At 41.6% G+C, this 24,595-nt stretch overlaps 2 protein-coding genes across 4 annotated transcripts in view; one reads left to right on the forward strand and one right to left on the reverse strand.

Moving 5' to 3' along the window:
• The window catches only part of pcxa (pyruvate carboxylase a), a 265,459-nt gene that overhangs the window by 185,647 nt on the left and 55,217 nt on the right, over positions 1-24,595 (forward strand). The gene's annotated exons all lie outside the window — the stretch shown is intronic.
• Positions 6,707-15,988, reverse strand: lrfn4a (leucine rich repeat and fibronectin type III domain containing 4a). Of its 3 annotated transcripts, none has more exons than XM_007244506.4 (4): positions 15,547-15,988; positions 14,256-14,796; positions 11,192-12,798; positions 6,707-8,713 (listed from the first exon to the last, which is right to left on the reverse strand). In XM_007244506.4, exons 3-4 carry the CDS (start codon positions 12,775-12,777, stop codon positions 7,660-7,662), a joined length of 2,640 nt encoding a protein of 879 aa, XP_007244568.2. In that variant the 5' UTR covers positions 12,778-12,798; positions 14,256-14,796; positions 15,547-15,988; the 3' UTR covers positions 6,707-7,659. The 3 variants fall into 3 exon arrangements, with proteins under 3 accessions (XP_007244568.2, XP_007244567.2, XP_007244569.2); XM_007244505.4 differs by having other exon boundaries at positions 15,388-15,988; XM_007244507.4 differs by lacking the exon at positions 14,256-14,796.

Below are 24,595 nucleotides of genomic sequence, written 5' to 3' on the forward strand. Positions count from 1 at the left end.
GCACAAGGTCATCTCTTTATGCAGCTCTATGGAAATAAGCAGTGACTCAGCAATAGCTAATCAGGAGACATATTCTCACATCCCATTAATAGCCTTGAACATCATTGTGAGCTAAGCCAGCTAAGGCTGTGTTTTTTTTTTGTTCATAAATCCATAGATAATAAAATGGTACCACTTTAAAGTAAGACTACCCTTATAAAGGGTTTATAAATGATCAATAAATCAGATTATTAGTTAGTACTGATTAGGTTTTAAATGCCTTAAAAACCATTGATAAGCAGTTACATCACAACACCTAAAAATGTTAAAAGTGATCCATTGTTTGCTTAGTCATTTATTTCAACTCATATAAGTCATATAATTTATAGTGAAGGGTTAAACATATTTCCGGCTAGCACTGCTGGAGCAGCATTAGTATTAGCCGCTAAGCACTAGAGTATATTGGCCTACAACCTGCAGGTTTACCGTGTTAAAACAGCTAGCTAATATCACCCTGGCTTACCAGAAATCTGGAAATCTAGGCTTGGTGTAAATAAACAGAAGCGCTTTACTCACCCAAATAAACAATTTTCAGGAGAGAAATCTGTGTAGATTTACATCCAGAACTCGTTTCACTTTAAAGAAAATGTTGTTTTTTAAAAGAATTACAGTTTTGTTTTAATTTAACTTAGCTTAGCGGCGGCAAGACCTACTGAATCATAAGGAAAACATGGCAACTCCCCTGTTCCTTACTTGTGTAGCATAGTGCCCCTTATAATCCAGTGCGCCTTATGTATGAAAATAGACCAAAAAATAAACGTTTATTGATGATGCATCTTATAATCCGGTGCTCCTCATAGTGTGAAAAAACAAACAAACAGTATTTAACCTTTTTAGTTACCCTAAATTACCCCTTTCCCAATTTATTTGGAATGTGTTGCTGTCCTGATATACATTCTTGTTTTGTTTTATTTTGGCAGCATGAACAGCATTAATCCATCTATCAACCTGCTTTGTTTGAACATTCCAATCTGGTAAATTTGGTAGATAAATGTGTGGGAATATTCTGGCACATCATTGTTTTTCCAGTATGAATCTAGTTTAACATTTCTGGTATGTGGTAGAATGCAGTGAGATTCTGAGCATGAAAAAAGTGAACCTGAGCAATTGATAAGAATTCTACGATGTTGTAAAATAAACATAAACCAGAATCTAAAGTACGTTAGAGAATGTTAATATAATGTTTATGTTAATAAATTAATATTTGCATCATCTTTTGGAATCCATGGCATGAAAATATGTAGCTGTTTTAGGAGCAAAAAGAGGCCCTGCCCAGTATTAAAATAATATTCCTAATAATATGCTGAGTGAGTGTAGTGTATGTTTGCTGTCCTGAGACAGATGTAGGTCACTCGTGATGAAGTGTTCCTAAAATGAGTTTAATTGTTTGGCCTAGTAGTTATTTGTAGTCAGCCGGAGTTCAAGTGGAAGAAAAAACAAGCGAACAAATATTTTTATCCTTGTATTGCGAAAGTATTGCTCAAATCCCCAAGTGAAACCTGTCTAGCCATGGATATCTGCCCAGTGTTGCACAGGCTGCCTATAAATGGTCACCGGTTAGTGTTTTATATTTAGAGGATTGGGCAACCAGTTTGATTGGACTGCATGGTCATGCAAACTATTTGTTCTATATCTAGGGAAAGGTCTTAATGCACATCTGCTGTTTAGTGAATGTAACATACGCTATTACTATTAGGGAAAATATAAAACGTAATATCAGGCATGAGACTGCTGTAAAGATAAGCCACATTTCATTTTGTTTTCTGTAGACAATTGTGGCAGTATTGAAAATGCAAATAAAAAATGCAGATTATTGAATTTAAAATTGTAGTTCGGTGCAGATGTTTTTTTGTTTTTTTTAATGCAAGCTCTTTTGCCGATCAGAGGTGAGGTATATCGGCCTGGAGCCTGTTCCTAACCCTAGCTAGCATTGCTGGAGCAGCATTAACATTAGCCACTAACCACAGTGCTAGCTTTTTCACCGTTCGGAAGATAGTTTTATTGGCCTGTAGCCTGTGTGTTTACAGTGCTAAAACTGAAACCTGCTAGCTAATAATTTTCCTGGCTTACCGGAGCACTCAGAGTTCCTCAGTGTGGTGCTGTCGGCCAACCGCAGCTAGCCTGCTAGCCTTAGTGGTAGCCTGCTGGAGCAGCATTAGTATTAGCCGCTAAGCACTAGAGTATATTAGCCTACAACCTACAAAACAACTAGCTAATATCACCCTGGCTTACCAGAAATCTGGAAATCTAAGCTTACTGTAAATAAACAGAAGCACTTTACTCACCCAAATAAACAGTTTTCAGGAGAGAAATATGTGTAGATTAACATCCAGCACTTGTTTGACTTTATTTTTTATTTTTTCTTTAAGAATTACAGTTTAGTTTTTACTTAATTTAGCTAAGCTTCACAGGTCTCACCACCCAGCGGCGAGACCTACTGAATTAGATGGAAAACATGGCGAAACCCCTGTTCCTTACTAGTGTCGTATAATGCACCTTGTGTATGAAATTTAGACTCTCCCAACTTTTTTTGGAATGTGTCCTGAAATACATGATGATTATTCTGTCTGCATTTAACATTTTTTTTTGTTTGTTTGTTATTTTTCTTTTACTGTAATTCTTGTGATTTGAATATTGTATAGCTCTATGCAGACAAAGCCCTGGTGTATCTTTTCATTATGTAAAAATGAAATGAAAAACATTTGCATTGCCGTGCAGTCCAAATAATCTTGCTCCCTGCTTCTCTAGACTTGAATCACTTACTAGTGACCAATAGAAGTGGAGCTGAGCGACGCTGAGCGGGTTTTTTATTGCTGATGGGCTCACGCAGGGTTAGACAGGCTTCAATTTGGGCTCCAAACAATAGTTAGGTAGGAAAAGAATAAATGTTCCCTGTTTTTAAAATGTTCTTGTTCCAGAAAACAACAGGCAGTGCAAAGTCAGAAAGCACACGAGCAAGTCTCCACTTGACGACTCGGTGAGGTTCGAGGCGAGTCTGTGATTATTCAGTGGCGCAGTTTGCGTGATGCTTATTGCAGGCTGTTCTATAAGCTTTCAGTGCTCGTTAAGGAATGGGATAATTGTGTAAATGAGTTTTACTTAGCTTTGCCAAACTGTTGCTGTAAATGAACTGAGAAATCTCATCGTGTGAAGTGTCCTCCGGGGCATAGCAGCACCTATAGCTATATCTGTCTTCATTCTCTTCACTCTCGGGGTGCGAATGTGTAGCGTATAGATGCTTTTTTTTTTCTTGTGCTCTTTCTCTTGTGCTCTCAAGCTCCACACTTCGCCTATATTTAGCCCCCCGGGGGCTTCACCAGTACGACCACATATCATAACAAAGCACTTAACAGGGTCTGCGGCGTGAAGAAGCATGTAAACCACTCTTTCTCTCCCAGTAAAGGCTCCCTGCTGCAGCGCTAGATATCTCCATTTCTATTCCGCACACCAGCCCGGTCTCGCTCCCACCCGCCCGTCCTCACGCCTGCCCACCCCTGCTCCTGCCATCCGTCTCCAGCCCATTCTCTGTCCCGCTCTTCTATCAGCTGTTGCACAAACACTGTTGCCATAGGCCTGTCGTCCTCTGTCACAAGCCCTATTCTTTATCTAGCCGGCAGCAGCGAGCGGAGAAATACGGCTGGAAATGACACAGGCTCTGCAATAAAGCCATGACTGATGGCTGAAGCACCTTTCTGTGGACTTTTAACGAGTCGTTTGTTCTTTCGCTCTGACATTCGAGCTTTTACCACCAGTAAAGAATTTGAGAAGTGCAGAGAGTGTATAAGAGTCCTCTTATACTGTCCCTGCAGAAATATTGATAACACTTCTTATGAGTCCTGCATTCGTTATTCATTATGAATGCACTTATATACTCTTAAGTACTTATAGCAACATACTGTATTTTCCGCACTATTATAAGGCATACTGAAGATTTTTAGGAAAATTAAAGGATATTAAGTGAGCCTTATAGTGTGCAAAATACTGTACACAACATATTATAAAGGGCAATACAGTTGTGGTCAAAAGTTTACATACACTTGTAAAAAAACATAATGTTATGGCTGTCTTGAGTTTTCAATAAGTTCTACAACTCTTATTTTTCTGTGATCGAGTGATCGGAACACATACATGTTTGTCACAAAAAACAGTCATAAAATTTGGTTCTTTCATAAATTTATTATGGGTCTGCTGAAAATGTCACCAAATCTGCTGGGTCAAAAATATACATACAGCAACATTAGTATTTGGTTACATGTCCCTTGGCCATTTTCACGGCAACTAGGCGCTTTTGGTAGCCATCCACAAGCTCCTGGCAAGCTTCAGGTCGAATGTTTGACCACTCTTCTTGACAGAATTGGTGCAGTTCAGCTAAATGTGATGGTTTTCTTGCATGAACCCGTTTCTTTAGCACTGTCCACATGTTCTCAATGGGGTTTAAGTCAGGACTTTGGGAAGGCCATTCTAAAACCTTAATTCTAGCCTGGTTTAGCCATTCCTTTACCACTTTTGATGTGTGTTTTGGGTCATTGTCTTGTTGGAACACCCAACTGCGCCCAAGACCCAACCTTCGGGCTGATGGTTTTAAGTTTTCCTGCAGAATTTGGAGGTAATCCTCCTTCTTCATTATCCCATTTACTTTCTGCAAAGAACCAGTTCCACTGGCAGCAAAACATCCCCAGAGCATAATACTACCACCACCATGCTTGACAGTAGGCATGGTGTTCCTGGGATTAAAGGCCTCACCTTTTCTCCTCCAAACATATTGCTGGGTGTTGTGGCCAAACAGCTCAATTTTTGTTTCGTCTGACCAGAGAACTTTCCTCCAGAAGGTTTTATCTTTGTCCATGTGATCAGCAGCAAACTTCAGCCGAGTCTTAAGGTGCCTTTTCTGGAGCAAGGGCTTCTTTCTTGCACGGCAGCCTCTCAGTCCATGGCGATGTAAAACACGCTTGACTGTGGAGACTGACACCTGTGTTCCATCAGCTTCCAAATCCTTGCAGACCTGCTTCTTGGTGATTCTTGGTTGACTCTTGACCATCCTGACCAATCTCCTCTCGGCAGCATGTGATAGCTTGCGTTTTCTTCCTGATCGTGGCAGTGACACAACTGTTCCATGCACTTTATACTTGCGTATAATTGTCTGCACAGTTGCTCTTGGGACCTGTAGCTGCTTTGAAATGGCTCCAAGTGACTTCCCTGACTTGTTCAAGTCAATAATTCGCTTTTTCAGATCCACACTGAGTTCCTTTGACTTTCCCATTGTAGCTTTTGTAGCTGAGTCTAATCACTGGGTCAAATGAGCCCTATTTAAATGGGCTCATGAGAAGGCAACAGCTGTAGTCAATCAGAATCACTTACAAGAAGTGAAGAGGCCATGACATGAAGCTAATTTGATTGACACAACTCGCTACATCACCAAAATTGACAAATTTTGTTGCTGTATGTATATTTTTGACCCAGCAGATTTGGTGACATTTTCAGCAGACCCATAATAAATTTATGAAAGAACCAAATTTTATGACTGTTTTTTGTGACAAACATGTATGTGTTCCGATCACTCGATCACAGAAAAATAAGAGTTGTAGAACTTATTGAAAACTCAAGACAGCCATAACATTATGTTTTTTTACAAGTGTATGTAAACTTTTGACCACAACTGTATATGACTTCATAAAGAGAGGTTTCATAATGCCTTATAATATGTTTATAAGAACATTTTGCACACTAATATAGCCTGTATTTAAAACATATCACATTATAAAGCATGATAGCTTCATCATTACTTATATATTATTATGTACACTGTTCTTAAAAACAGATACTATAAAAAAAACTCTCAATAAAGTCACAATTTTGTATTTTATAACATGTAAGTGTTAATGTACAAATCTATGACTATTATGTATGGCATAAAATAAATGTTGTGTATGCAGGATTCATAGAACGTGTTACAATGTTTTTTTATTATAGCTTAATTTGTTGTAAAATGTGTGTGGGCTCTGCAAAATGTATGAACATTTTTTTTCTGAAATTTTCTAAAATTCAGGCATTTGTCCTTCTCGATCCACAGTGTCACATATTTATCGGAAATATGTTATACAAGGCATTACCTTAATGATCGTTAATGATAATGATCATGACCGGCTGCATCTGGCTAGAACTGTCCATGCAAATAGACAAGCGTCTCTGGCATAAATAATATCCATATACTATGCATATTTAACAGGTCAGTTTTTCAACCGGTTCGTTTCCCAAGGGACGGGGCAAAAGTCATGGGACACGATACTAGTTCCTGTAACATGACATGTAGAAGTGTAGCTTGATATAATGTTAGCACTGTAGATTGTAGACTAGTTAGTTGTGGGTGGTGTGATGTCTGGTAGTTATGGATGCACTAAAATTCCATCATCCGAAATTACTCAGCCTAAAATGACAAAAAGAAAACTTTTAACCTGTTTAATAGGTGGAAATGGTGAAATAAGTAGCAAAATTGAGTAAAAACCTGTAAAAAAAAAAGTATTTGATACTCAGTATTTAGTCTTTGATCTAATGTTTGGTTTTAACTTCACCCAAAAAATTCTGTTTTGGTTCATCCCAAATCCATCATCTTCCATTATTTATGCAAAACCTTTTTTAGCAGAAATTCTTTCATAACAGATAGAGCATCTCAAAAATAGCAACTTTTATTCCATAATTCAGAATCTCAATTTAACATAACAGCTTTCTGTTTTATTATTCTGAAGAAAAAAGGATCATATGAGAACACTCAGATCCGCAGGTCGGACCAGTAGAACCGTTGCTGAATGATGGTACATACACATGAACAAATGGATGCTCTCAGCTCTCTCAGTCTCAACGCCTCTTCCTGTTTGTTTTAAATGAATATTCAGTAGCAAAATGACCACAAAAAATGAAAACCTTTACAGGGTATTTGTAATCATTCAACTTCCACCTTTATCAAAAAAAAAGAAAAAAGAAGTGTGCTTCTTTCCCTTCGGCAGCATATTACAGAGGAAGAATGGCCCCCTGTCTTGGTTTAGAATTAGTTTTTCCGATATTTATCCTTTCGTTGAGCCCCTGATTTGCATTCACAGGTTGTTGCATTGGTGTAAAGTGGTGTCGGATTTTTTTATCCCAATAATTTATTAATTGGTTAATTAATCTTGTCGAAACAGAAGCTCCAGGTTGTAATCCCCGTGCGCTTGGGGCCTGACGACCAAACAAACATGTTCTTGAATCTCATTTCTCCAAATCCAGCCCCCTCCCTCCTTGTTCTTTGTCTTTCTATAATTTGATTTTGGCCTCATAGTGCTTAAGAATAAAAGCAAGACACCAAAATAATGGGCAGCTCTTTGTGTGGAGCTTCTCTGGTACAGAACTCCTCATTACAGCTGTTGTTCCTTGAATGCATTTTTTTTGTTTTTTGTTTTTATTTTTTTATCATTGTTGTTCACATGAAAGGTATCGGTTTACTCCTCCTGTCAGTACTGCGTTTAGCATGGCACGTTTATCTGCTTGGTACATGCTGAACATGGAGCACTTTCCCTCAGGCAACCACAGACGCTACAGCGCTACAGTCTCTTTCATGCTTTGCTCGCTCTGCACGTCTTGCATCAGCCTCTATACCACACTCTCCTCCAGGTCTCCAGGATTGGCAGCCATGCTACAGTTTGAGTTGGAGTTGGAGGAGTTGTTTGAGGCGTAGGCGTGCAGATAGCCCTGCGTCAAGGCATGACCGTACTGCTCGCCGCTGCTGACGCTGGACGTGCTGGTGGTGGACGCACAGTGGACCAGCATTCCGTGCAGTGACTGGCTGCGGCGGGTCCAGATGACACTCAAGCGCTTGGCGTAACTGTAGCACGTGGTGGTTGCGATGTCGCCCGCATCAAAGGAGCAGCTTCGCTTGGCCCCCGGCACACCGGACTCTCCCAACCCTGAGTCCGAGCTGCCCTCCCCTTCTTCATGTCCTGCCTGGACTGTGGCCAGGGAAGCTAAGGCTTGTCTCTTGTCCTGCTCCTTAATTTTGTCCCTGTCTCTCTCCAGAGACCTCCTCTGTTTCAGCCTGCCCCCATGCTTTGCAGCTTTTTGTCCAGAATGAGGCAGGGTGTGTGCAGTGTTTGCTCTCTCGCTCTCAGGTATGAAGGTGAGGGCGCATTTCTCGGACCCCCTCCCAGGATCCGAGTCCGTGCCCTGACCGCAGTGTGGTTCCGGGCTCTTTTTGGCTTTCGACTTGTGCTTGGCTTTGGCCGGCACTGCTTTCGTCTGCTGGGCCAGCAACCCGTTTGGCACGGCCACCATCATCACGCTGTTGTTTCCATTGGTCTGGGCATAAACATCCACCCCTTTGACCGGCAAGAACTCTCCTGAAAGGTTGGCATCGTCCCTGCAGTCTCCGCAAACTCTGTGCCGCACCATCATAGCCACGGTGAAGACCAGCAATGTCACCACCACCACCCCACCCACCATCACAGTCAGCGTGCCGCCCAGGAAGTGAGCCTGCAGAGAGCGGCATTCTGGGTAATCCTCTTTAGTGCTGAACTGGGTGCAGCCCAACACCTTTGTGGTGGCCAGGGAGGAAATGCCATCATCGAATATGGCCAGGACGCATAAGCTGTAGTCTGCACCGGAGACCAGGTTCTTCAGCAGGAAGCTGTTACTGGTAGGAGGCAGGATCCTGTCAGAAAAATGAAATGAGAGAAAGAGAGAGAATAATGAGAGCCTTGTCAAGCTAGAAAGACTGCGAGATGAATTAAATGAAATACAACGAGGAACAGCTCAAGTGCACTAATGATGATTATGGCAAGTCTAGGAGAGATAGAAGCTCGCAGAGCCGTACGTCTGTAGTGGAAATGGTCTAAATCAATATGCTGCAAGAAAGAGAATGTGAAAGTGAGGAAATTCAGAGGAAATCACAGGCGATTGAGGAGTGGTGGCCTGACAAGCAAGAGATTTGTGAAACAATGCTCTTTCTGTGTTCTTGCTGTTAGCCTGGAGGACTCCCTCCTACACTAGTTTTTACTATCCTAAAATCATCACTTTGTCCTCTGGCTCCTGCTGAAACAGTCGATATGAAGCTCTTTAATGCACCGCTCCAGCTGTGGCCACTGGACTAGATTGCTACACAAACCAATAATGAAAGTGCTCTGGATGGCTACACAAGATTCGGGTGTTTGCCAATGAGAAGTAATTGGCAGTTATTGCACAAAGGCCTTGAGCATTTATTTTTTTTTTTATCTTTATGCTAGCTTCTTGTCTGCTCCTCTCTGCCCCCTCTGTCAACTTGTGTCTTACATATGCCAAACTGCTTTTGTTGGATTTATAGCGTTTGATCTTTAATTTCTACACCTCTTCATGCTGCTTTTCCCTTGATCTCGGGGCCCTAAGTAAAAAGGATTGTACTGTCATTGAATAAATGTAGCCGCATATTTATCAAAGGCTGTGTTTATATGCAAGCTGGCTTTTTCTTGTTTGTGAGCCCAGCTTTTTGCTGCATATGAATGACTGTCTGATTTGCATAGGCCTCTATCTCCGTGCTCATACATTTCAATATAGAATGGATAATTGAGAATTACAGGCTTCAGGGTAAATGTGTGATAATGATATTTTGTTTTGTTTTGAAATCGCAGATGTCTTCTTGTTTCTGGAGTGTATATTGCAATGAATGCTGCAACTCCTTGAGCTGTTGAATTTAGTATGAAATTGTATGTGAGGAAAAATTGCCATATTAGTTTGATGAAATGTTTGCAACACTTGAGAGACACACGGTTTACACGGGATCTCTAGTACTCTTTGTGCTCGTCAAGTAATTTTTTACATCCATCTGGGTTTTGACTGCACTTCTCCCTATTTACAAGTCTAATTGAAAATGGCCAGAGAAATTCTCTATTCAGAACATTTGCTCTGTCGACAGCCAGTGCAGCAGGGCATGAAATGTGTCCAGTGTCATAATAGTGTATTGTAGAAGTCATTTACTGGTCCAGACTGGCATTGGGTGTTTAGACTGCACACATTTGCATGTTGATGAGCTAAGCATTAGTAACAGATCCATTATCAGCACTGTGTGCCTACCCACCCACTCAGCTCCCTGCTATTGCCGAATAACTGATGAAAGAGGAGGAGAGAAAAACCTTTGAGATTTTTTTTTGCCTCGCCCAGCTCCTCCTTTCATACCTCTTTCTTTCGCCTTGCTTTATCCTCTGTCTCTTTCTATATTTATATCCATGTGTCACACAAACTTGCTCCCCTCCCTCTCGCTGTACATTATTGATTCCCATTATAGGACACCAAACGGATGATGCAGTGTAGTCTCGCTGTGCTGGTTTCAGCCATTATGTCATGTGTGATTTAATGGCAAACCCGCTGGAGATGCATAGACTTATTCTACAGCTTGCTTTGCTGTTATGGTATGTCCTACTTCTTACTTCCTGCTTAGAGGACTTATGTGCAGAGTAAATTTATTAGTGTATACATTTTGGTTTATTTGGTTGGGCACTCCAGTGGAATAATCGACTGAGGGGAGTAGTTTTGCATGGGGACAGAGCCTCAAAAGCGAGGTGACAAGTGAAGAATACCTAGGAGGCAGGAACTGAGTTATTTTCATCTTCCTACCAGGATATAACATCCGTACTGTCATAACTGGCTTGTTTGTGACACCTTTATATAGAATTACCCAGTTACTGCCTCTTCTTCTCTGAGCTGCACAATTGTAAAGGGCTATCACAGCCCTCTTCCTCCTCCCCAGCATGTCCTGCCTTGTCTGGCAGCCCCTCTCACCTCTCTCTCTCCATTTAGATCCATTTCAGTCAGGCTGATAGGTTGTGACATCGTTGTAGACTGTAGTTTGTGCTCTTTTAAAGAATTCATCCTCCCCTCTCTGGAGTCAGCAGGTCCTCTCCCTCACTCCACTTTCCCTCCCTTCTGACTATAAATATCTCCCAGCATCTCTTAAACCCTCATGGTTTGATTTGTGTCTCCTCTCTGCTTTGGAGATCTGTCTGTTTTCCATGGCCTTATATTTTCATAAGCTTGTGAGCTCTGTAATCCACAGATTAGCTCTCACTAAACTTCTAAATCTAGCATCTTCCATCTGCAAAATAAAGCAGTGTTCTGCTTCTGCTTCTACCAGTTCAGAGATAAACGTATGTTCTCTTACCTGTACACAAGAGCGTCATCTGCTGTGCTGTTGTACTGAATCTGGTACATCCACACCAGGTAAGGTGTTGAAGTTCTACCCATATTCCAGCGCACCTCAGCAGAATTCGAAGTCACTCCCAGAACTCCCACCAGTCTTTCAGTACCGGTATTGCTACTGCCAGTTCCAGTGTCCTCCCCCTCACCTGTAGTCACATTCCTTACTGTTACCACCCCCATCCCTCCTCTACCACTGCTGATGTCCGAGGAACCAGGGTCCCGGGAGTTAATGAGGGGGACTGTTCCATTTCCCCGGTGAGGAAGTGGGATGACCTTTAAGTCTACCTGGGCAGTAGACTCCCCAGCTGCGTTGATGGCAATACAGGTATAGACGCCATCATCTCTAGCTCGAGTAACCAAGAAATCCAATGTCCCATTGTAATATGAGCGTATTCGGCTGGTGTTTGCCACAATGCGGTCATCTGGAGATACCCAATGGATGACTGGCTCAGGGTCACCAATTGAGCGGCATTTCAGTGTGGCCCTCTGCCCCTCCAAGACCCACAACTTGTTGGTGTTGCGAGTGATAAGAGGCGGTTCACATGTGAATTCTTCCTCTGGAATGGACCAGAAGTAACGTCCAGCAAGGTGCAAAGGTGTGGCACAAGTCTCCATATCATCCTCACGGGTCAACCTCCGTAACCACAATAGCTCACAGTTACAATGCAGAGGGTTGCCTCCGAAATTCAAGCTGATGATGGCATTGTATGGCGTTGGGCTGACCACTCCTATCTGTGAGCGGGAAAACAGAGGATCGGGTGGAAGTGTCTGCAGCCTGTTCGAGGTCATATCCAGGCGAGAGAGCTTGTAGAGCTCACCAAAAGAGCCCTCAGCTATCTGATCTATCAGGTTGTGGTCTAGATTCAGGGTGCTTAGACTGGCCATGTTCTGAATTGCTTCCCAAGGAACCCGGCGGAGATTGTTGTAGGACAGGTCCAAGTCCTCCAGTGTTAGCAGGAAGTCATCGAAGGCATCAGATGAGACATCAGTAAGCTGGTTGTTGTTTATGAAGAGATGCTGAAGATTGAGAAGGCCCGTAAGATCCTGAGGTCCCACTACAGTCAATCGGTTAGTGTCCAGGTGGAGTGACCGCAGGCTCTCCAAATCTGCAAAGGCCAGCGGCCGAAGGGCATGGATGGTGTTGCGCGACAAGGTCAGATCTACCAGCCCTGTCATGTTGGCAAAGTCAGCTCCGCCAACCTCCAGAATGTAGTTGTCAGCAAGGCGAAGCTCCACAGTGCGGCGGTCTATGTTGGGTGGGACGAAGAGAAGTCCTTTGTTTACACATAGTGTGCTTAAAGACTCTGATAGGTTCCGGCACACACAGTGGAAGGGGCAGATGGACACCATGCCCCATGTCTCCCCGGCCGACACGCCTGGACTGTAACCCTGTAGGATTTGGCCGACCAAGCCCAACCACAGGACAGTCGCTGGAGACATAAGACAAGCAGGTGCTCTTTTGGGACGGATGCATTTCAAGTCATAGCTGAGTTGTCCTAGCTGTGGGTCTTTTATCCTGGATGGCCACAGCTGCACTGGGCTTGGCATGATAGTTATTTATCCACAGACCTGCGAAGGAAGAGAAATCACAATGTCAGCTGTTTCATCTCTGGAAATAACCTACGGCACTGGAATTACTTTAGTCGAATTTACGTCAAAAAACGATAAATTATTAAGCGGCTTGTTAAAAACACTAGCAGCGCCCGTTATGTCTGTCGAAATTCACAGACTCTTCCAGCTGCACTTCTGTTCAGCACTCGCTCATCTAGGGCCTGCTTGATTAATCTAACAGTGTACCAGTTCACAGAGGAATCACCAGAGAGAGCTTAGCTATTGATATCTAACTGATGATTAATGGCTTCACCTGCATTTCTGAGACAGTTGCTTAAATATATGAGCGTTTATCATATACAAGGCGAGCCTAGTCTAGCAAGAACTAGTATGAACATCTTTTTCTGTGCGCTGTGAATGAGCTCTGGAGGAGACAAGGGCTCGTGTGATCTGACTCGGGGCAGTGATGAATGGGCCATTTCTTCTGCGTGTTGCGGATGTGAGATTGGATGGTGGCTGTTGTATTTGTGTGCACAGACATAGTCTGTTTACTTTGGCTTGGTGTCCTTCTGTTTGTTCCCTGCTCTACTGCCTGCTGCTTTCCTACAGTGGCCTGATCGCTCCATTACCCTGATCCATAACTGGCTGCAAGTGTATGTGTGTGAGTGTATTTGTGTGTGCGTATGTTGTGCCATGGTGTGTTACAGTCCTGTCCAAAAAAAATAATAAAAAATTAATTGATGTGAGCGGCGAAGCTAGATTGCCTATTATGAGAGTGATCAAAGTGCCTAATTTCCTAATTTACTAATAATTCCCAACGCTAATCATGAATGCTTGAATGGACTTTATATGCCTTTATATGTTGATGCAGGTTGATGCAACTTTTTTTATCTTTCTTTCAACTTGGAATACTCCAATTCCTGCTCATTTGAGCCTTAGACTTATATAATGGCTTCACTGTCACGCTCACAGAGCACAGTTTGACTACCAGAGTAATTCTCTCGTCTTTTTTTTTATGAGCTGGAGAGTGAGAGATAAGTGGAGAAAATGGGTTTCTAACATCAGTAGAACATAAAAATTAGCAGAGCATATGAATATCCATGAGTAGTTAACTCAGTAATTAGCTTAGATTGAATTTTAAGCATTTGTGGTTTAATGTGGTTTAAGATTAAGGTTATGTTGCGCTAGAACTGGATTGGATTTAGGTTTAGGATTATGTTAAGTAAGGGCTGCTTTCCTTGACATATTTAAAACCATTTCTGGAGCTTAAACAAGTGATAAATCATTCTGAAAGCATAATTTAGAGCAGGAATAAACCCAATGGGCTGCAAACATGTGGAGAGAGAGAGAGAAAGAGAGAGAGAGTCATGGGATTTCAACTGCTTACAATGCATATGTGTTTATGCCTGAGAGAATAGAGAGAAAGAAAGAGAGAGAAAGAGAAAGGGGAGAGAGAAGAGAGACGTTGTTCATACCTGAAATGTCTGTGCTGCATCAAGATTTAAAATGGTTCCACATTTTGCCCATTTTTTGTGGGGCTGAGGTCTCCTGCTAGTTTCCTCAATATTTAAGGGTGAAAACCCCAGAAAGGAGCTTGGGAGGGAATGGCACAGGCAGCTGGGCAGAAACATTGATTTTTATCTCCTCGTTGAATTTCATTACATCCGTGCTCCTTGATCCCAGAAGATGAATGATCTAACCAATCAAGCAATGATTGTCACATAATTATTAGCTCAAGTGCTTTGTTCCCACAGAGCTCTCTATAATCCTCGGGGCTTTAAAGATGTGTGTAGGGTCAAGGCTCATCATCGCTTCTTTTCACACGCTCTGACCGTTTACTAGATTTAATTTATCCAATCAGGGTAGAGCTTTCTTCGTCAGTGCCTGAAAATCCCAAACTGATGCATGATTGGGACCTTCTTGGGCTTTTGTGGCATTGCTCAAACCTGTCCCCGGTGAGTAAATGGCTGCAAGGTGCAAACGTTGTCCAATCAGTCGGGCTTAGAGCTGAAAGAGCTAGAAGCACAAAAAAAACATAGTTTGACCCATATTAGACATTTATCATTAGACATTTGGATTTTGGGGTGTTTGTTTTAGGGGACACTAATGTTTCTAATGTAGGTAATGTTTCCTTGTTGTGGCTTTACTAGTTACTCTGTTGTTCTGCTCTGGAACATGCCCACGGAATCCCTATCTACACCTCGATTTCTTAATCTTAGTGTTGATTAGCCTTTTAGGCATGCCCCTTCTTGTTCTTTAACACTGCCACTGCTTTTAATCCTTCACTTCAGTCTAGAAATGCGTTAGAAGTAGATTTCTTAATTCTCTGTCTGTAAAGTTAGCTTCCGAGATGGAGAATTAATAGGATCTTTCTGAAAACTGGTGCATTAAAGCAAATAATCCAATTAGGACTCCTTTCATTTGAAGCAGACCCCGTGGGCTCTGACAGAAACTACGTGTGCACTTATGACTTGGGTGTACATGTAGATATATATATTATTTTTTTTGTGTGTGTGTGTATGCACACCCTGCACAAGCTTGCAGGCTTGGAGAAATTCTTAAGGTAGATCTCAGAAAGTCCAATTTCTATGCATTAATTCTCCTCACCTCAAGCTGTCTTAGCCCCCGTTGGCTTAATCCATCTGGTCTGCACGTCTGTCTCTCGTCTAGTCTAGAGGCATTTCCATGGCTCTGCCTTCTCCTGTTTCCTGTTTTGCCTGCAGACTTTCCTCACGGCAAATGAAGGGAACGATGGCAAACACTTACCATCCTTTTCATTGCGCTGTGTCCTCTCAGGAGAGAGCTTTAGTCCACTCAAGCCTGGCGGTGCACCCCTGTCAATCCATTCGCCTCCTACTTTCCTTCATGGACTAGTTCGTTAAGCCTGCCGACGCTGTCCCCTTTTTGTATCTGATCCTGCAAACAAACCAAGGGGTTCCGAATGCCTAAACTCCAAAATCATCGCATGCTCTCGCCTCGCGTCTGCCAGTCATCGCTTTGTTTTGTCGGCGTTCCTCTGCTCCCCCGACTCGAGCCGAGCCACTGTGTGATTTGTGGCTTTTGGTGCAGGGATGGGAGTCGGTGTCTGTGTCTGTGTGTCTCTGTGTGTGTGTGTCTGTGTGCCTGCAACGTGTCTGCTACAGTGAAAGCAGAGCAAGAGGGTGGAGAGAGAGAGAGAGCGAGAGAGAGAGGGAGAGGGAGGGAAGGAGGAGGAAGAGAGAAGGGGAGGGGGAGTGGAAGAGCCTGAAGCAGTCCTGGCTTGCGATATGAGGATGGGAGATGGAATGGAAGAGGCGAAATGGAGAGAGAAAAAGAGTTGTGAAAGCACGAGAAGTGGAAGCACGAGTTGCACTGGGGAGATGGACTAAGGGTTGGTTGGGGAAGGAGTTGTGGGTGGGGGGGCGGGGGAGGAAGGGCTCAGAGTTTTACCACTCAATCAGTACCTGTGTGACAGCAGGAGGTCGCTGCAGGAGTGTGGATAGCTTCTACCTGACCCCGAATTTCACGGCGAGACGCTCACACCTATACACTTTTGCCTTAACACAGCTCTGACCAGACCCCTGCAGAAACTCCACTCTAGGACTTCATGATATGTATACATATATGTAGTGTGCGATGACCTTTTAGGATGTAGCATATATAAAGAACATGTGACCATGTGATGGGATTATCTAGAATTAAAATATATATTATGTCCAGGATTTATGTTCCATTATAACATATTGCCATTTCAAAATTTAATAAACAGCACATCATACAGTTCCCTATGTATTTTGCCATGTCATATGAATGCTAAACTACGCTGCACTGACCTGTGGGATACACAGCTCTGGACAAAAATTTTGCTATTTATAGGTATATGTTTGAGTAAAATAAACATTGTTGTATTATTCTATAAACCACAGACGACATTTCTCCCAAATTCCAAATAAAAATATTCTCATTTAGAGTATTTATTTGCAGAAAGTGAGAAATGACTGAAATAATAAAAAAGATGCAGAGCTTTCAGACCTCAAATAATGCAAAGAAAACAAAGTTCATATTCATAAAGTTTTAAGAATTCAGAAATCAATATTTGGTGGAATAACCCTGGTTTCTAATCACAGTTTTCATTGATGACATGTTTTCTTGGCATGTTCTCCTCCACCAGTCTTACACACTGCTTTTGTATAACTTTATGCCTTTACTCCTGGTGCAAGAATTCAAGCAGTTCAGCTTGGTTTGATAGCTTGTGTTCATCCATCTTCCTCTTGATTATATTCTAATGTTTTTTTTTATTTGGTTAAGTCAAAGAAACTCATCATTTTTAATTGGTGTCTTCTGTGTTAAATGTGGATGTGGTTTCTGTTAGAGTTTGCACTTGTTTGTTCTCTCAAGGAAAATTTGAGCCAGATGCCACTGGTTATGATCATTATCACTTAATGCACTGTCCACTGTGGGTGGTAATGCTTTTTATGACATCATCCTGGTACACATGGGACATTGTGTATTAAAGAAAGTTAAACTCACGCCAAACTTTGGACATAGAATGTTACACCAGACAAAACTGGACACAGTACTTTGATTTTAGTGCTTTTACTGAATTTACACTGCTTTCCTCCAGACATTTCTGCTCTAATTTTTGTTACTACTGGAAAGAAAGGTTGTGATGGCTCAGTTTTTACAGTGGGTGTAACATGTGCCTTTTTTTTTTGTTTTAAACTAGCAGCAAAACTGAACAGCAATTTTCATTGGTTCTGCTCCTGATTTGACAGTACTCTGAAAAGTGAAATTAATTTGGTGGGCTGGATTATTAGACCGATCCTGGTCCGTGAGCTGTATGCTCGACATCCCAGTCAGTACAAGCCTCCCCATAGCCTCACTGTCTTTGTATGAGCAACTTACAGTGAGTGAGAGGTAACTAGTGAGCATCATCTCTCTGTCTGCCTGTCTGTCATCTGTCCATCTAGTATGGTACACTTGTGCAAAGTGAGGGGAAAACTTTCTCTCTCAAAGGCATCAGCTCATAATGTTTTTATTGAGCCGTGCACATGCCAAGTCTGTTTAGGAGTTCCGAATGCCTAAGGGGTTCCGAATGCCTAAACTCCAAAATCATCGCATGCTCTCGCCTCGCGTCTGCCAGTCATCGCTTTGTTTTGTCGGCGTTCCTCTGCTCCCCCGACTCGAGCCGAGCCACTGTGTGATTTGTGGCTTTTGGTGCAGGGATGGGAGTCGGTGTCTGTGTCTGTGTGTCTCTGTGTGTGTGTGTCTGTGTGCCTGCAACGTGTCTGCTACAGTGAAAGCAGAGCAAGAGGGTGGAGAGAGAGAGAGAGCGAGAGAGAGAGGGAGAGGGAGGGAAGGAGGAGGAAGAGAGAAGGGGAGGGGGAGTGGAAGAGCCTGAAGCAGTCCTGGCTTGCGATATGAGGATGGGAGATGGAATGGAAGAGGCGAAATGGAGAGAGAAAAAGAGTTGTGAAAGCACGAGAAGTGGAAGCACGAGTTGCACTGGGGAGATGGACTAAGGGTTGGTTGGGGAAGGAGTTGTGGGTGGGGGGGCGGGGGAGGAAGGGCTCAGAGTTTTACCACTCAATCAGTACCTGTGTGACAGCAGGAGGTCGCTGCAGGAGTGTGGATAGCTTCTACCTGACCCCGAATTTCACGGCGAGACGCTCACACCTATACACTTTTGCCTTAACACAGCTCTGACCAGACCCCTGCAGAAACTCCACTCTAGGACTTCATGATATGTATACATATATGTAGTGTGCGATGACCTTTTAGGATGTAGCATATATAAAGAACATGTGACCATGTGATGGGATTATCTAGAATTAAAATATATATTATGTCCAGGATTTATGTTCCATTATAACATATTGCCATTTCAAAATTTAATAAACAGCACATCATACAGTTCCCTATGTATTTTGCCATGTCATATGAATGCTAAACTACGCTGCACTGACCTGTGGGATACACAGCTCTGGACAAAAATTTTGCTATTTATAGGTATATGTTTGAGTAAAATAAACATTGTTGTATTATTCTATAAACCACAGACGACATTTCTCCCAAATTCCAAATAAAAATATTCTCATTTAGAGTATTTATTTGCAGAAAGTGAGAAATGACTGAAATAATAAAAAAGATGCAGAGCTTTCAGACCTCAAATAATGCAAAGAAAACAAAGTTCATATTCATAAAGTTTTAAGAATTCAGAAATCAATATTTGGTGGAATAACCCTGGTTTCTAATCACAGTTTTCATTGATGACATGTTTTCTTGGCATGTTCTCCTCCACCAGTCTTACACACTGCTTTTGTATAACTTTATGCCTTTACTCCTGGTGCAAGAATTCAAGCAGTTCAGCTTGGTTTGATAGCTTGTGTTCATCCATCTTCCTCTTGATTATATTCTAATGTTTTTTTTTATTTGGTTAAGTCAAAGAAACTCATCATTTTTAATTGGTGTCTTCTGTGTTAAATGTGGATGTGGTTTCTGTTAGAGTTTGCACTTGTTTGTTCTCTCAAGGAAAATTTGAGCCAGATGCCACTGGTTATGATCATTATCACTTAATGCACTGTCCACTGTGGGTGGTAATGCTTTTTATGACATCATCCTGGTACACATGGGACATTGTGTATTAAAGAAAGTTAAACTCACGCCAAACTTTGGACATAGAATGTTACACCAGACAAAACTGGACACAGTACTTTGATTTTAGTGCTTTTACTGAATTTACACTGCTTTCCTCCAGACATTTCTGCTCTAATTTTTGTTACTACTGGAAAGAAAGGTTGTGATGGCTCAGTTTTTACAGTGGGTGTAACATGTGCCTTTTTTTTTTGTTTTAAACTAGCAGCAAAACTGAACAGCAATTTTCATTGGTTCTGCTCCTGATTTGACAGTACTCTGAAAAGTGAAATTAATTTGGTGGGCTGGATTATTAGACCGATCCTGGTCCGTGAGCTGTATGCTCGACATCCCAGTCAGTACAAGCCTCCCCATAGCCTCACTGTCTTTGTATGAGCAACTTACAGTGAGTGAGAGGTAACTAGTGAGCATCATCTCTCTGTCTGCCTGTCTGTCATCTGTCCATCTAGTATGGTACACTTGTGCAAAGTGAGGGGAAAACTTTCTCTCTCAAAGGCATCAGCTCATAATGTTTTTATTGAGCCGTGCACATGCCAAGTCTGTTTAGGACACCACCCGCGTGTAGAGCTTGTTATGCTCATTTTTCTCTGCAAGCATTACTGTGTAGTCCTGTCTGGGAGATAGTTGTCAGACAGTTTTTAAAAACATAGTACAGCATTTGTTTTGTACACAAAACACAGTAGAGTTTGGAAGACCACCTACCCAAGCCCCATTCATATAAACTTCCATCATCACAAGCAGTGCCCCCAACACTACGAGGATGTGAACAAACACAGCAGTGATTATGATCAAGCACAGTCAAGGGGGTCTTAGAACAAACAACACTTTGATTAAGACCAAACACAGCCATGGGGAACAATACTACGATTTATTACCAAAGCCAGGAGTGAGGTTTCAAAAACAGACAGTGCTTGTGATCAGTCACAGCCAGGGGGAGGTCTTAAAACAAACAATACTGTGATTGTGACCAAACACAGCCAGAGGGGAGGTTTCTAAACAAACAATACTGTGATTATTCTCAAGAGAGGAGGTTTCTAAACAAACAATACTGTGATTATGATCAAACACAGCCAAGAGATGAGGTTTCTAAACAAACAGTACTGTGATTATCAAATCCAAATTATTTATAAAGTGCTTTTTACAACTGATGTTGTCGCAAAACAGCTTTGCTGAAATGTGGTGCAGGACAGAGAATCAGGCAAAATGTGGAACATAACCCCCAGTGAGCAACAGAGGCAAGAAAATCTCCCTCAGAGCTGGAGGAGAAGGAAACCTTGGAGGGAACCAAGGCTCACATGTACTATCTAGGATATGTAATATATGTAAGGGGGGACGCATCCTTCTCTGGTCAGACAACTTATAAATGAATGTTAAAATGGTGGGTGATGGGGAAGCCTGACTTCCAGTCTGGCCAGAGAGGTGACAGAAGAACCTAAGACTGGTGGCCCTGTTTATCCCTGTTTAACCCTGTTTCTTAAACACTGTTTTCATGCATCTTGGCGTGTTCTCCTCCATCAGTCTTACACGCTGCTTTTGGATTACCTTGTTGATGGGTGTGTTTTTGTTATATTCTACTTTTAATGCACAAACTTTTCAGTTCAGTGGTCAGTTTGGCTTTAAACAATAATGCATGGCTAGAGGAACCGGAGGAACAGCAGTGTGACATTAAATATTTTCTCCCGGCCTGTAGGGGGAGCCATGAAAAGAAAACAATCAAGGTTTGCATAGTGTTTAGTTAAATGTGTAATGCTATCATCATTAAATTAATGCCATTACATGACCATGGTTACATGGTGGCTGGTTAGTTGTTAGTCGGATAGTTGTTAATTTTATAACAATAGCATTTGTTGGGATTTTTAAATGTGCTTGATATTTGGCTCTCTGTTTTTCTGTACTAATTCCAGCAAGCGTCATAAAATATCTTGAGGTTCTGTTTTGTGAGTAATCTATTTTTAGTGCATTTATGAGCCTATTTCCTACTTTCACACGTCACAAATCTCAGTCGTTATTGTGTTGTTGCAGTTGTCTGTAATGTATTTAACATCCATAGTATTACAGTAGCTCTTTGCAGAGGCATTATGGACTATTATGGACTAGAACTACCCCTGTCTCTAAAATGACTCGTGTCCTGAACTGAAAGAGACGGGGAAAAAAAAAGTACACTATAACTAAGCAGTCAAGGCTGAATAGCAGAGTCACACAACCAACTGCTTCCTCCACCCCCTTATAGCCCCTCTAGTTTTTGTTGCCTCTGTTTTTTTTTTCAGGGCTCTGCGTTTTTTAGCTAAGGAGAGTGAGTCAGTCACAGCCAGTCTCTAAGCATGGCTATATATAGAGGCCTGACTACATGCAGTACAGCACAGCAGAGCTCTCAGCAGCCAGCAGTAAAGCAGCCGGCACGCAAGCCTGGTGTCAACTTTTCTGGGCTCGGAGGCATCTGGGATGGAGGAAATGGAGACTGTGTGCTTTAGACCAGACTAAATCATCCAAAGTCCCCTTTGACTCTGACTTTGGCTGGAAATTAAATTGTGGTTTTAAAGGTCTCGTTCTATAATTTTTTCATTCATTTTAAAATGTCTAGTTGTGGTCTCTAGTATGAATGAATGCCATGTGAATGTCGTTTTTGTGTTTCTGCATAGCCTTGCTTTAGATAGCTGAATTACGGGTCTCTGAAGGAAGACAGGATTTGGGCTCTTGCTCATGAATATTCATATATGCAGACATATCACCTCTGATTGGCTAACAGCACTGCAGCAGAGAATGCCTACCTGCCTCGCCCCCAGAGTCAATTTTACAACTCTAAAACTCAAAGGACAAAATGTTTTCAGAGATACAGCCTTAGTTGTAAAGATATAGCAGTAAATTCTGGGTAAAATTAACCATAACTTTGCTTAAAGTCAGACTCTCAGCATATTTTACTTGCTACTGCAGACAATGGAGGTTGAGGAACAATTCCATGTGCAGCATCATAACAATGTAAAGAGACCTATAGTTTTTCACAAAAAAACAAGAAAAAGTGGATTTTAGCGGAATGAGACATAAGCTGCCTTCAAGACCACATATTTTTCAGGGATGTCCATTCCTTTTTTTTTTTTTTAATAAGACAATGCAGCACCCTTACAAATGCATGGCTGTGTTTAATGCCCGGATCAAACTTGACAAATTTAGCCAGATTTTGCTCCCTAATGCTGACCAATAGGAAGACAAAGCGTTCTGTGGCACACAGATGTAAAAATGGGAAAAGAAAGCGAGACGGTGCTCCTGCAGTTTGCTGGACCAGCGAAACAAAAGAAAAGTTTTTTAAACTGTGGCAACAATACCCCATTCTTTATTCTGTTTACATACCTCGAGTTTTCTTTGGAGTACGCAAAGCCAGTGATATCACCCAGGATTGAGCCCACAGTCGCTTCTTCCTCTTTTTTTGCATTTTTCTGAACACAAAAGCGCTACCATCACGCAAAGCGCTTCTTTAGCTATAACCATCAGATTCTATGCTCCTCTGCCACGATGACCTACTAACTCACGCAAGGACCTGGACTATGATTGGTCGGTGACTATCATGTAGTGTTGCCAGTTCCCTGAGTACGATACGAAACGAAGATAACTGCTTAAACTCACATAGTGAACATCGTGAGGGACAAAAATGTTGTGTAGTCTGAGCTTGGCATAAGAGAGCACTCGGCTGGTGTTATAAGTTCAGCCTGGCTCTGGCTATAGTTATATAGTGAGACAGAGAGCAGAAACGCTGGTCATGTGGCATGCTCACTGTATAACTCTGACTTATAGCTTGCGCTGGATAGCAACGGAAATCCATAGCACTCTAATTAGGAGGGAAAGAATCCCATTGTCACAGCATATTTTCTTTTAATATGCATCAGCAAATGAACTGGAGTTTAAGAACGTGTAGTTCATAAATCACACTGTCATGACAGCACTTCTTCTATAGGACTGTGTGCAAGGTTACCGATGTTACCAATTCCCTGTCACGGTGTTGGAACAAGGAACTCTTTATCAGCTGCTCATACAGTACTAACAGCTGTCATATTGCAGCTGTCGAAACAAAACCTCAGGTCTAAGAAGACGTAAACTTTGTAGACAAAGGGAATTAACCCACTAATGTGAGTTAACAGAATGGTATTTTATTCCCATTCATTTTGGAGCAGTTACTCTATATTAGCCCATTTGTTATGAGTTGATCATAATTAGGGGAAGGCGATATGGTCCTAAAATAATATCACAATATTTAATGGTATTTTCGCGATAATGATACTCTTAGCGATATGACAAAATATTAAATAAATAAAAAAGATTTTAAGAATACACTACTGCAACAAAATGAAAAATTTGTTTTATTATTGCATAAGATATGATATGCCACACCCCTAACTGAGATATTAACAAATACAAGAATTTTATCAGATTTGTAACAGAAGTCAATGATCCAGAATGTCATGATACTAATAATAATGAACTCCAAATATCTCCATATATCCAGGATTAAAGTGAAATAAATAATACTGGGCAGATATAATCTGTCTCTAGTAGATATATAATGGGAAATGAGAACAGTGTGAATTTTTCTTTTGCTAAAAACAGCAAAAAAGTAGAACCCTAATGTGATAATTAGGGGTGATTTATATGGCAAGTTATTTCAGGGTATAATATCGTTCACGATATTAAAAAATGTTCGCGATATTAACGCATATGATACGATATGGCACAGCCCTAGTCATACTGCAATAGTATGCACATTGATTCATATTTTAAATTGTTCTTTATGTATAAATACACTAACAAAAAGTTGAATAAACTGGAGTGTAGTTTGATCATGAAATATTACTTCAGGTTACCTCAGGTAACAGCTTGAAAATGCCCACACCTGTAGAAGTTGTGAGGTGTTATCTTGTGAGTGACATTGAAAACTGGACAGCATGCTTGTGTTAAAGTGACAAAAAGATAAAAAAGAAAATACATGTGTTTAATGAAGTGTAACAAAGCTTTAGAACTAATAGTGAAAAGTGAAAATGCTGAAAAAATCTTCTCTTGTTGTGTTTTAGTGCTGTCAATGTTAACACTTTAACGTATGAGAAAAAAAATTAAATTGTAACACTTTTTTTTAATTGCATGTAAATTAAGCATTGTACCAAGTTTGCCTCCAGCTTCCACCTTCCACAAATCAGTT

This window comes from Astyanax mexicanus, chromosome 17 (genome assembly GCF_023375975.1).
Source record: "Astyanax mexicanus isolate ESR-SI-001 chromosome 17, AstMex3_surface, whole genome shotgun sequence".
Taxonomy (NCBI): domain Eukaryota; kingdom Metazoa; phylum Chordata; class Actinopteri; order Characiformes; family Acestrorhamphidae; genus Astyanax; species Astyanax mexicanus.

Coding starts and splice junctions, on each gene's coding strand:
- lrfn4a (XM_007244507.4), bottom strand. CDS start 12,777: ATGCCAAGCCCAGTGCAGCTGTGGCCATCCAGGATAAAAGACCCACAG. Junction 8,714..11,191: donor GATGACGCTCTTGTGTACAG/GTAAGAGAACAT, acceptor TTTTTCTGACAG/GATCCTGCCTCCTACCAGTA.